The 13,057-nt window shown below is 38.1% G+C and overlaps 1 protein-coding gene across 1 annotated transcript; it reads left to right on the top strand.

Moving 5' to 3' along the window:
• Nucleotides 1-10,064: 10,064 nt before the first annotated feature.
• On the top strand, nucleotides 10,065-13,057 carry nmur3 (neuromedin U receptor 3). Its single transcript, XM_026307468.1, has 2 exons — nucleotides 10,065-10,923; nucleotides 12,576-13,057. Exons 1-2 carry the CDS (start codon nucleotides 10,080-10,082, stop codon nucleotides 13,007-13,009), a joined length of 1,278 nt encoding a protein of 425 aa, XP_026163253.1. The 5' UTR covers nucleotides 10,065-10,079; the 3' UTR covers nucleotides 13,010-13,057.

The raw sequence follows: 13,057 nt of genomic DNA, 5'->3' as shown, positions 1-13,057 counted from the left end.
GAGTTATTATATGATTTTTGAAACTGTGGGCTTGATGTATAAATTCACTGAATGCCAGGCACATAAAACTGACATACATGAAATTAACCAGGTGTCATGGTTTTGGCATAAGTGACCTCTTCTTATCTGCACTTTTCAGTTTGTAAAGCAGACTCTTAACAGCCACAACTGAAGCTGTAAACTAGACAAATCACCCCTGTCAAATGTCACAGCACAGCCAATAAAGACATAATGAACAGTTCGCAAACAACAATTATACCCCAAAATGCCAAAACACTTGTAAAAACAAATGAAACATAGTTTATGTTTTGCTTTAACAAAAGAACTGGACATAAAAATACCAATGGAATATAAACTATTTTTATGATTAGTCTTAAAAGCCCCACTAAGCCTAAATGGGTAGAACATTTTATAATGTTAAAGACACACACACACACACACATACACACACACACACACACACACACACACACACACACACACACACACACACACACACACACTAATCACCTGGAAGCTCTTCTACTATTAACTAACTATTAACTTTATTCCATTTCTACTTGTATTTATTTTTTATTCAATCACTTATGTATATATTGTGTGACTTGTTGAGACAAGCACTTTGAGAACCACTGTATCGTAATTATATTCCTTGTGTGTCCAATGTAAAATAAATCTGATTCTTATGTTTATTGTATTCTGTTCTTGGTCAACTCCATGTGCAACAACATTACAAGGAATATGACTTGCACATAAAGCTTAATGAATATATAGTGTAAACTTTGGGATAAAGGGTTATAAGTTTTTTTATTTATAAAACAAAGAATTTGTTATACAAAAAAATGTAACATTTATTAGTCTATAGACGCTGTTCAAAAAAGAAAAAAAAAACATTCATGGATACTGCTCACAACACACAGCAGTACTGTAAGATCACATTATAAAAAATTGATTGTGTTATAGAGAATCTCATTGCTAATCCTAAGTCTTATGCTTGGAGTGCTTTTGCTTACACCTTTTATTAGACTTGGGTCAGACGTGGCAGCTTTACTACAAAGCTGTAAATTGACACAATGCCCAGTTACTGCAGACGGAAGTTGCGGAGATTTACTGAGAGTGTCAGATTTATGCCTGGCTAGTTCAATCCTCAGCTATAAATTAGCATTGTTTATTCCACCTGCAGGATGAACGTCATTCTGGTTAGTGCTGTATCTGTCACTGTTCCCATCATTTTGTTGTCTCCTGATATCTCTTTACAAACTAGAAACAGTACGGCAGAAAGAGGCTGAGGTCTGCATATTGTACTTTTTTTTTTGAAAGCATCATCATAGATGTTCATTTTAAAGATTTATAATAAATCAGTGTTGCTGATCTGTGACACCCATTAATTCTAAAAGTCAGTGTAATGTAATACTGAATGTGATATAATACTATAACTAAGATTGTTTGCTGCCTTAAAGTTGAAATAAAAATGATTTGGATTGATGACTCCCACAGGGATAAATCCCAAGGGTGACAGGGATCTAAGGTGGCTTAAGGGATGTTTAGCCAAAAGATTCAGATTGCTGAAGTCTATTTCAAGCACAGTAGACAGAATCACATTACTTTTTTCACCAGGCCAGCTGTTGAAAATACTATTAACAAGCTAATAAGGATAATGAGCATGACAAATCTTACAACATCCATTTTATGTGGGTGTTGATGTTATCTGTTATGGGAATATAAATAAAGAGCCGTACCACTACTTGCCTATCACAAAACAATCCAAGCCATGTTTATCTGATCAAGTGACATGAGTAATCTAGCTGCTTTGATTAAGCATCCAGCTCGACTGCAGCTACACGTGCATCATGGTGTGACCGATCCCAGACTGTAGTGTGTTTTTGTTTGTTTATATATTAGTGGAGACTGACCTACATGCCGGAGCAATTTGGATCTGATATAAGATAATATGATAATCAAGTACAGGTTGTGCACTTCTGCGTCCTCAGTCAATTTTTCACAATACAGAAGCCCTTCACACCTTAAACATGCTGTCATTTTACAGTTTTTGTAAAATAAAAAACATAAGCTACTAGTCATAGCCATTCATTCATTTATGTGATTTTTTAAATACTGTATTCAAATGTTTCTCTGATGGGGTGTGAAGTCAGCCGAGCACAGAAACCACTCGCACAACGGAGGAGCAGATGGTCATTCAGTTATCTTCAGGAATTTATTGCTTCTAATTATCAGTGAGTACAAAGTTGATCTAATTGCTCCATCACTGATTTATGTGAGGGACCCAAACAAGTTGTAAAACAAAACAATAACAATATGATGTATACTGTAGCCACTTCTGCCAGCATGTTAAATTATTGAGAATATCAACTTGATTAAGCTCCACAAAAACCTCAGCCTACAACAGGTGCATTAAATAAACTGAGGGTGAGTAGACGAATCAGTGTGTGAAATAATATGATTTTAGATTTACTTTAAGAGCCCTGGCTGTACCTCAGTTTGTAGTAGGTCAGCCATTAATCGCGGTTAAACTGCTCCTGTCCATGCCTTGAAGCCTCCACCCAGTGCGTTCAGAGAAATGCAAGGTGCTTTGGCCAAGTGTCTGCAAAATGAACATAATGTTATTAAATGAGTTACTGATAAATTTACCAAATGATGAATTGCAACTTAAAAGAACATAATGAGCTGTAATGTCTTAAATTTTCATTTCTCACTACCACCAAACCAAAATGTTACTGATCCAGACCAACCACCTGCAAAGTTAATAATCCCATCATTATGTCAACTGTGTTAGACACAAATCTGTATTCTAATCAACTGCTGGAAACTGCAACTACCAGAGTGACTGTATTGAAATAAATATCACACAGCAGAGACATCATGTGTGCATACACATAACGTGTTGTGCAGGGAGACGTATCAGCATCACAACCTGAACTTACTGTGCCCTCTGTTGGTAGCCTCAGGTTTCAAGAGCGACAACTGTATTTTTATAGATGGAACAGGACCTGCTGCCTGGACTGCTGCCACTGTGTATGACAGCTGGAACTCTGACACAATGGAAACATGAAATATTGAAGAACAATGGTCTAGAACATTTTTATCTCCATATTTTTTTCACGACACTGAAGACACTGATCCATTCAGTAAGTAATAGAAACTAAATGCTGTGTCCATTTGTTAATTATTTTATATTGATATTTTTAGAGCACTATTGTTCAGCTAAACACAATAGCAGTGATTCATGGTTTGCCATGACAGTGTAGAACATTGACGTTAGTTTGAGTTTAGAATACTGAGGATCATTCATGTACAGTTTAGCTGCAGTTTTCCTTTTTTTTGTCTGTTCTTATTTTTGTATTTTGAGTTGAGCTTGACACAAATATATGTTATCATCATTTGCTCTTGTGATTTAAACACCTGACATAGAACTATTGGAGATCGTTTCTGTAGCCATTCTGATAATACCGTATAAAACTCATTGTGCCCTTTGTTTCTCTGTCACTCTGGCAAACTGCTTCGTGCACATTTAAGTCTCAGTTCATTTGAGATTCTCCACAGAATATTGAAGCTTCTCAAAATTTCCACAACAAGTTTGGCTAAGACGCGGGTACCAATCATCTCAGTCTATGGCAATGCTCAGGTGTATGGCTGGGAGCCCTGTGGCAAACACTAGCTGCCTGGTCACTTTTGGCCTCATAATTTCATTATAATACGCATTTTTCTTAGAGCAGAAATATTCAGTGGCAACAGGTTTGCTAAGCAGGAACATGAAACACATTCACAGAACTGTGAAGTAGTAAAGAAGGACACAACTTAAAATGGACCTGATCAACAACTGTAACAGAGCAGGTGATGGACTCAGATGCAGGAACCAGACAGGATCAGGAGTGAAACATGCTTGAGGATTTGTTACCAAAACATGTAAACACCAGTAACAAGGAACACAGAAACCAAGAACACAAGCAACTAACAAGTTTAACAACAAACCTGACAATGGATGAAGCTGGTCTAAATACAAACTGAATGATTACAGATGGAGAACAGGTGAGTATGGGCCAGATACCAGAACCAGGCAGCTGAAACAAAAGGCATAGGCAGGGTCATGGATGCAAGTAATTGAACACAGGTGAAATTAAATAGCACAATCAGAGCTGAAGCTGGAAAGAAACAGGGGCTAGATGGGAAGTGTGACAATATATATATATAAGTTTCTAAACAGGAAATAATATGAAAACAACAGGAAATTGAATGTGACAACAGATTTGTAGTTTGTATTAGAGATGAAACATGACTCCTGTGAAAGATCTGGCTCAAAGTCATGAACCCACAAAGAATTATCATCCAATTCTGCAGTTGGTATATGAGGCTTTATATCTTAATCCAGCCTATTGTTTTGGTCTTACATCCCTTACCTCTGCAGGATTTGTTCTTGTAATGCTGCTTTAGCTTTAGCAGGCAGATGTTTTCAGTGTGAAATCTCTAAAACTCATTGGGCCTTACCTGCTAAGCACCAAACAGCAGAAAGAAAGAGTGATTTGTAATTTTTTTTTTATTGCCAGTTTAAGGCCTCTTAAGGTTACGTCACTTGATATTGTGCTACAGTTTAAAAGATATAATCAAGCTGTCTCTGTGGCCAAAGGGCTGCTGCACACTTTGAATTGTTGGTATTCTCAGCTTGTTCCACTGGCCTCATTATACAGCACACACCTGCTCAAACACTCATGTTACTTCTCTCTCTGCAGCTTCCTGTAGTCCATAGCATTAGGATAAAGAGACACCATTCCCATTGTAATTTTTTGCTTGTTGCAGTATACAAAGCCCCTGTATTCTACACTAACTTGCATTTAGCCTTCCTCTTGTATGTTAAAGGAAAGGAAAATATTGTTCGCCAGGCTCTTGTGTACTAATTAAATTGAAAATAGGAGTCTGCTCTAGACAGTGTTTTGAAATGCTTTATTTCAGCACACAAAGTGAATCCCTGCAGTATGCATTGCGTATAAAGGCAGCTAATAATTTGGGTCATTTATTTATTGCTATTCATTTATTTAGTGTCAACTTCATCAGAAATTCTGAGCAGGCCGTTTGTATGTGGAGAAAAGCATCTCTGCCAAATATGCTAAATATATTTTGGTGTTTTCCTTCCAAGTCCCAAATTTATTTACAGTTGGGATTATATGGGTTTACACAACAAATGGCAGAAATTCAGGTTGCAGAAATTTCCACGCTATGTAAGTTTCCAAAACTCGTCATTTATTTATTATTTTATTAATTTTATTTTTATTATTATTACTAATTTTATTAACACCAAATAAATATTTGAGGGAGGTTTCTAATAATAACTAATGTCAATTAGCAACAACAACTTTAAGTGGTATTTAACTAAAAAAGGCATAGACACGTGATTTTATGGAGTGTACTTTGAGAAAACAGACTCAAAGATAAAGGTGATATGTATTCAACACACAGAATGGGGAAAGCCACACTAGCCCTGAATTCTAATAAGCATCACAACTTTCTGCATATCACTTAAAAAGCAGCAGTCTTTGAGGAGAGAATGGATTTGTAGTAAATAGGTCATTTGCTCTTCAGAGTTTAATGACGCAGCCTGAATAATTATACGCACAGAAATGCAGCAGTTAGTCTGTTTACAATGGATGACAAATGTTAATAGAGCAGATTAGCTGTCCACTTTGGTTTAGGAGTGATGGTGGTCAAATTTTATTCCAAACTGAGAACAGAATGGTACATGGTGCTTCATGCATTATGCATGAATGGGTGCTTCAGAATTGATAGTGCATGTGCCTGTAGCCTTTAGTTTTAAAAAAAAGCACAAACGATCCAAGACTGTAACATCTGAGGGCTCAGTTCCAATAAAATACCAGCAGAATGTTCAGTAGACGACTGTGGGCTGTAGTGGTTTGTCACTGATTTCATATTTATGTTGTGCACACAGGTGAGGTGTCATAAAACTGCATCTTTACATTAAACAAAATGAAACAAATGATAGGTGTTACAGCAAACTGCACTGTTTGTTTTTGCTGTTAGCAAACTGAAAATAAAACTGCAAATTGAACCTCTCATGGTTTTTCAAAAAGCAGGTAGTCAAACATCACTGCTTGGCAGGAACTATCACAGCAGCCTCCTGTGTGCAGAAGGTTTGGGTGGAACATGTTCAGTACTGCAGGAGAGTACCAGCATGCCATGGCTTGAATTTCTCCAAAGAACTAACTGAAATGTACTTGTATCCTACTGATGTTGGACTTTGGTTTGGTATCACATGTATTATTTCCACAAACTATAATAAAAAAACTGTTGTCCACATTTGTCTTTTCTGATCTTAATCTTAGTTGTAGTTTTCTGACGAAAACAAAAAAGCATTTGTAATTGTTGTCACTCCCACAGCTTTTTATACACATAAAAGCTTAATTACTCCTCCTTTCATTAATACTCTGAATACTGCGTGGGAGTGACAGGAGATGTTGCTTTTCGGATGTTATGGTTCAAAACTAAGGAGTGACTCTCAGTTATTTTGCTGCAGTTATAATTCACAGTTGAAATTTCTTGTTCAACAAGGACGTATTTGAATCTTTTTATTTAAGTTTAACACAGACATGTTGAAGTCACACACATGTCAAAATAAATAATAAATAAAATAAAAGATGTGCTGGTTGTTTTCCAGATTAAAACTAAGCTTTTTGCTCTCAGATGTACTTTTTATTACAGTAGGTGTGAGTTAGTCATTTTGAATTTGATGCATTCAAAACCAACTGGTAATTTTCCATATCACATATTATCTAACAAATACAACTTTTAGGTTATTGTTATTATATGAATCAAACTACATTTTCTTAATCAATAGCCTATTGTATAGATAGATTCATAGATGTGTCTCTATAAAGTATAAGAAAACTCACACCCAGAAATTTGTAAACAATACTAACTTTATTATTTGACATAATAATAGCTAATAATAGCTATTTGACTAAATTGTTGTTTCATTTAGGTAATCCAGCATTCTTTTCAAATCTGAGCTATAAGCTAAAATTAGTCAGATCAGAGAGTTGTTAGTGGATCCTTTATATGTTCTCTTTGAGGTTCTATGTTCTTAACAGGCCTGTTTTTCGATCTATTGATCCTGCTGACGTGACAGTAGACTCCTTTAGACTCAACATTATACAAGGAAGAAATCTTTATTTGTGCGTGAAACTGTATTTATCATTCATCAAGCATTGCCGATAACAGCTTTAATTATACTGATTTGTTTGGTTTAATTGCAGCAGAATCCTGTTTTCTAGATGCTCTAAGGCATGCAGTGTTCATTTGCTTTGTGGTTCTGTGCTGCGAAACATGCTTGATATTACCAACAGTAACCAAATGTTCTGCTTTTGATGCTTTTAGCCATCTGCATCCAGCTTCAGTTCCAATAAACTCTACCAGAGAACAAAAAGCTCAGCCTCCAGTGAAGCATTTTCAACAAAGGTCTTTTGAGCAGCCTTCATGAAACATTCTGGGGTTTCCAGATTTGGTCTAAATCCTTCAGTTATTTAGTCATGGCCTGATCTGACACATTGCAGGGCATATATAATGTCGCTATAACAGCAGGCATTTGGCTGGATTATAAAGTTATCAACAACCTGACACACTGAAACTCCAGGGAAGCTCCAGACTTAGTGCCTGTTATCGGGCTTGTTTTAGAATTGAATGGAAATGTTTACAATACAACAAGTCTGTCTATAAAATCAGCATAGTCATTTGGCCCTGTGTATACTGAATCAGGTTTGTTTTCTATATTGCTGATGGGATTGAAGACAAAAGGTATAATAGTCCTTCCATGAGCTACATATAAAACAAGGCTGCAGGCACTTTAAATTAGAAGCACTTTAACAAACGGTCTCTTTATGCACTAAGGGTCAATATTTTTTTTTCAGAACCTGCATTGTGTCAGTTTTATGATGATTACTTACATAGTCCTCAGTGAATGAGCGTCTGATTAAAATGCCACGCATCAAACGTGGGGGACAGGTGGCACAGCGTTAGAGCACATAAAGCTGTACACAGTGTTCAAAGGGAGAGGCAAGAGCAGGGTTTAGTGGCCCAGCAGTTCATCACAGCAGCAGCTGGCTCGTCTGTGCATGAACATGAAGTCCACTCAGTTTTATTTGTGTAGCCTCAAACACAAACAGCAGATTATTTGTAGTTTTTAATGATTTTTTTTTTTACAGAGACTTTTATAAAAACCCCACTGTCGTGTTCCTTTACCTGTATAGCTTTAATAAATAAATGAGGCCAATGCATGAACTCATGATCTCACATCTCTCTCTCTCTCTCTTCCCCTCTCTGCCTCTCTTTCCTCTCTTCTTTACATCTCACCACTCTCATTTCGGTGCCTGCAGCGCTGTTACATCCTCCGGTGTCTCTGCGCCGTCCAGAAACACGTCCACCAACTTTTTTCACTCGCTTCGTCTAATTTGTCTCTTTCCTCATTTCCAGCCATGAGCGCAGACAGAGCGCAGACAGAGCGCGTCAGAAGCAGCAGCCTGCGGACCAGCAGCGTCGAGGTGAGAATTTATTTCTACTATAAACATTTGAACCAAAACTTCTGTGCTGCTAATGTGTTAGTAAATTGAAATAATCTGCACAGTGTCGTTGTGTTTACCTTTTTATTTGCTCGTTGCCAGATGCTTTAGTGTTTCAACATGCACAGTTCACATTTAATCAATGCCTCAACATAAAGAGATGATATTTAAATATTATTTCTAAAGCTACCAGTTAAATTGCCATTAACTCTCAAAGTAGGTCATGACTATATAGAACCTTTTCTACAACGCAGCTGATGCCGTGTTAGTGACATAACCTTGCAGGATGGTGCTGGAGATCTGGCAATTAACCTTCCAGAATAAGTCATTAGCGTTTATCAGTGCGGTGTGAGTCGTGCCAATTACCCGCCACAGTCACCAGCTGATTGAACTGATCTGAACAATATTAGTGTGGCCAGAGTGTGAATGACTTCTCACTGAATTGTTCCCATATCATCCATTTATTTTCACATCACGAGACAGAGACATTCTGATGTCAAAATAATTTGGTGAAAATCAGGTTTTTATTTCTTTGTTGCTGCGGTCTGTGGAGCTGGAGTCTTCTTTCCTGCTGTGAGGTTTGTATAAGGTCACAGAAAATGGCCTCTGCCTTTTGTGAAGTGTCCAGTGAAAGTGAAAGTGAGTATTTTTTTTAATGAATAATCATAAAATGTACACTTTCAAAACGTGTTTTGATTTTTCTGTACCATGAATTTCTTCATCAGGTGGTCCTGACATTATCAGGTTAATAAGCTTTTGGCTCTGCATGTGTTTGGCCCATGCTGCCTAATGGTGCTTATCCACCTGAAAAATGAAGCATCTGTTGCTGGTTTAGACCTTTAGGCTGTTAAATTCCACATGTCATCCAGGTGCTAACAAGCTGTATGGAGCTGAGATGATTGCAGGATTAAAATATTGTCAGATGGACATGGACTTTAAACAATAACTTTAATAATCAAGGCATTGTTGAGTCATTTTTCAAACAAAAATTTCAAATAACCTCTAATTCTGAAGCACCCCTCCAAATTTTGCTGGTTTTCTAAGTGAAGTTTGTGATTTTAGACTGAACACCTGGGCGTTAGGATGGATGTTTGGATATAACAAGGAATTTGAAGATGCCACTTTGGGTTCTGTGACATTTTTTATATATTTTATGGAAAGACTGTTAATCAATAGATGATACAAACTATAAGGTTAATTATTAATGATAGTAATCTTTATTTTTTGTTAAACTTAGACTGCACTGTAGTGTCAGCCTGCCATTATACAATGTCAGTGCAATTACAGTCAATGTGTAATGTTCAGAGTGACCTACTAGCAGACATGGAAAATAGTATTCATAAATATGTTGTCATTAGTGTGTAATCACTACCAACTGTTGTATTTTGTTGTATTATTCTGTTTTACTCTTTACAGCAGCTGCCAAGTACTGAATGACTCCTGAAATCAGCACAACATGTGCTGACATCTCCAGTTGTTCCACCGGCTCTCCTCTCTGAAATGGAGCTCTCTCTGCAGGGCTCCTCAAACATATCCAAACTGCTCCTCAATGCAAGCATACCTGTGAATGCCACTGGAAATAACACCAATGACCAGTTCACTGAAGTCAACCTCTTTGAGGTCCTGGGCCCAAAACGGTCTCCCTTCTTCCTCCCTGTGACCAGTGTTTACCTTCTCATCTTTGTCACTGGCTTATCTGGAAATCTGCTTACATGTGTCGTTATAGCAAAGCACAAGAAGATGCATAACCCTACCAACCTTTACCTGGTGAGCCTGGCTGTGTCAGATCTCCTTGTGCTTTTGTTCGGGATGCCTTTGGAGATTTACGACCTGTGGCAGAACTACCCATTCCCCTTTGGTGAGGGTGGCTGCTACTTCAAGACCTTCCTCTTTGAGACAGTCTGCTTTGCCTCTATCCTCAATGTTACAGCTCTGAGTGTGGAGAGGTACATAGCTGTGGTGCATCCGCTCAAAACACGATACCTGTCAACTAACCAGCACGCCAAGCGGGTCATCAGCATCGTGTGGGTGGTGTCGATGATCTGTGCCATCCCTAACACGTCACTGCACGGCATCTTCTACCTGCCAGAGAGAATGGAAGAATCAGCCATATGCACTGTGCTGCAGCCCCTGTGGATCTACAACATGGTCATGCAGATCACCACTGTGTGCTTCTATTTTGTACCCATGATGGTGATTAGCGTGCTGTACCTGGTGATGGGCCTTCATTTGGGCAGAGAAAAGCGACACCCCAGTGGATCCCTGGGGAAGAACTGCAGCAGCAACACTCAAAGGAAGATCAGCATGGAGAACGGGCGCCGGAGACAGGTCATCAAGATGCTCTGTGAGTTTTTTTTTCTTCAGAAACTATTATTGCTCTGACAAGCTGGCATAATTTCTAATCAGTGTTTACAACACCAAGTCGTTCCCACAAAGAAAACACAGAGCAAATAATGAGGTTTTCAATTCGTTGTAAAGATTATTTGTATTCTGAAGAGCGTCCTCTAAGCTGTAGAGCTTGATGAGATTTCTTGTACAAAGTTAGTAGTACAGTTCAGTATAAAGTATAACCTACCAAGACTTTTTGTAAGTTTAGGTATGTGGTGGTGTATTCTAAAGTGATATCTATCACCACATCAAAGAAAATAGCCGATTGGCCCTGGAAGTCTATTTTCTAAATCGGCAGATTCAGCAGATGGTTTTTAAAGTGAAGCAGAGCAGTGGGTGGGCTCTAAAACCTGTCAATGAGCTGAAAGGTAGTGAAATACAAAGAGTTGGGTGTTAAGTCTCTGAAGGTGCAGTCAAAAGAAACACAGACCCTGTAACACTCTGGGAAAGATACAATGATACATAGAAATGTAATTCTGTCAAACTGTGTGGAATAGGCTGATTTTTTCCTTAAGTATCTTTAACCTAGGGGTTAAAGAGACAAAGCTCACTATCTCTGTTGCTGGGAAAAGAGAGAAACTGTCAAATGCAACTTTACAACTTTAAAAATATATTGTCTGTCCAACCAAATTAGTTAGGTAGCTGGCCGTTTGTCTACCATTATAAACAGTCTGGATGTGCAACTCATTATACGTGAATTATTTAGAGAGGAATGTAAGAGTGGTCCATCAGCACATGCTGTGGAGCATCCTCTTCTGCTGCGTGTTGACATTTTACAACAGACAGGAGTGAAATCACCATAAAGTCCTGAAGTTTTTAGGCACTTTGTATCCAGCTTTCTGTTTTAGGTAAAAACAGGTCATCTACATTTTATCATGCTTAAGCATGTGTGCTTGATCCAACCATCCACATATTTTATATATTTTATATATGAAATTCATAGCAAATTGGAAATCTGACATTTGGGGAAATGTATTATGGGTTTACTGGCTGTGAGTGGGTGGTTGTGGCTGTAATGGCACACTGAATTTCCATTTTCTAGGATTCTTTTGAAGACATCATTACTGTACTATCTGACTGAGTACTGCTTTATATACAGTGAGGTACTTTATTTTAGTGGTTTCCAACCTGGGGGGGGGGGGCAAAACCCTCTGTGACAAGATAAATCTGCTGAGTTGTGAGATTTTAAAGGCTTGGTAAGGAAAATCTACAGAATAAAAGCTCTTCTACAGCATACTGCTCTGTGTACATTGTTTTTCATTTTACTTGATTATGAAGAAGCTAATTTAACCTCTTATAGCTTATAACATTATCACTATTATTAAAATTAGATTTAAAAACCTCCATTGGTGGAACTGTAAGCAACTTATGGCTGGAAGGAGTCCCAGAAAGACATTGCTTTTTATAAGGGTCCACAAGACAAAAACTAATATAGTAAAAAAAAAAGACTAAACTCAAAATGATATTTAATTTATGTGAGTAAATGCACTTTTTTCCTGTCTCTGTTGCATTTGATCTTCCTAGTAAAAGTTAAAATATCATCACAAATACATAAAAGTAATAAAAAACTTTTTAAAGCCTTTCTGTCTCTCTGGCCTGACCCTCTAGCGATCGTGGTGGCAGTGTTTGGATTCTGCTGGGCGCCCTTCCACATCGAGCGGCTCCTGTGGAGTTCTATCAGCCAGTGGACCGATTTAATGCACAGCATTTATCAATATGTCCACATCCTGTCGGGTGTTCTCTTCTACCTCAGCTCTGCAGTCAACCCTATCATCTACAGCCTGCTCTCCACGCGGTTTAGGGAGTGTTTCCGAGAACTCATGTGCTCACAGGTGGAGGACAACAGCTCTGTCAGAGACTCACCGCCAATCCCTAACGTTTTACTGGAGGATCCCTCTGTCTCACGTTCCAGAGCTCAGGCCGAGGGTAAGGACTCCAGTGTTTTCATCACTTTGTTGTCTCGTAACATGACACTGAGTGCAGAAACTGCAATCCTCACTTGTGCGTGTAAAAAAACAACCTGTAAGACGTCTGTGTTCTGAGATTTGATGTGAATGTTCTAAAAAGCAGCAGGACAACCTGAAGGAGCA

Source organism: Mastacembelus armatus, chromosome 5 (genome assembly GCF_900324485.2).
Source record: "Mastacembelus armatus chromosome 5, fMasArm1.2, whole genome shotgun sequence".
NCBI lineage: Eukaryota > Metazoa > Chordata > Actinopteri > Synbranchiformes > Mastacembelidae > Mastacembelus > Mastacembelus armatus.
Note: the sequence above shows the minus strand (reverse complement) of the source record. Positions and strands in the feature narration are given on the sequence as shown.

Coding starts and splice junctions, on each gene's coding strand:
- nmur3 (XM_026307468.1), top strand. CDS start 10,080: ATGGAGCTCTCTCTGCAGGGCTCCTCAAACATATCCAAACTGCTCCTC. Junction 10,924..12,575: donor ACAGGTCATCAAGATGCTCT/GTGAGTTTTTTT, acceptor CTGACCCTCTAG/CGATCGTGGTGGCAGTGTTT.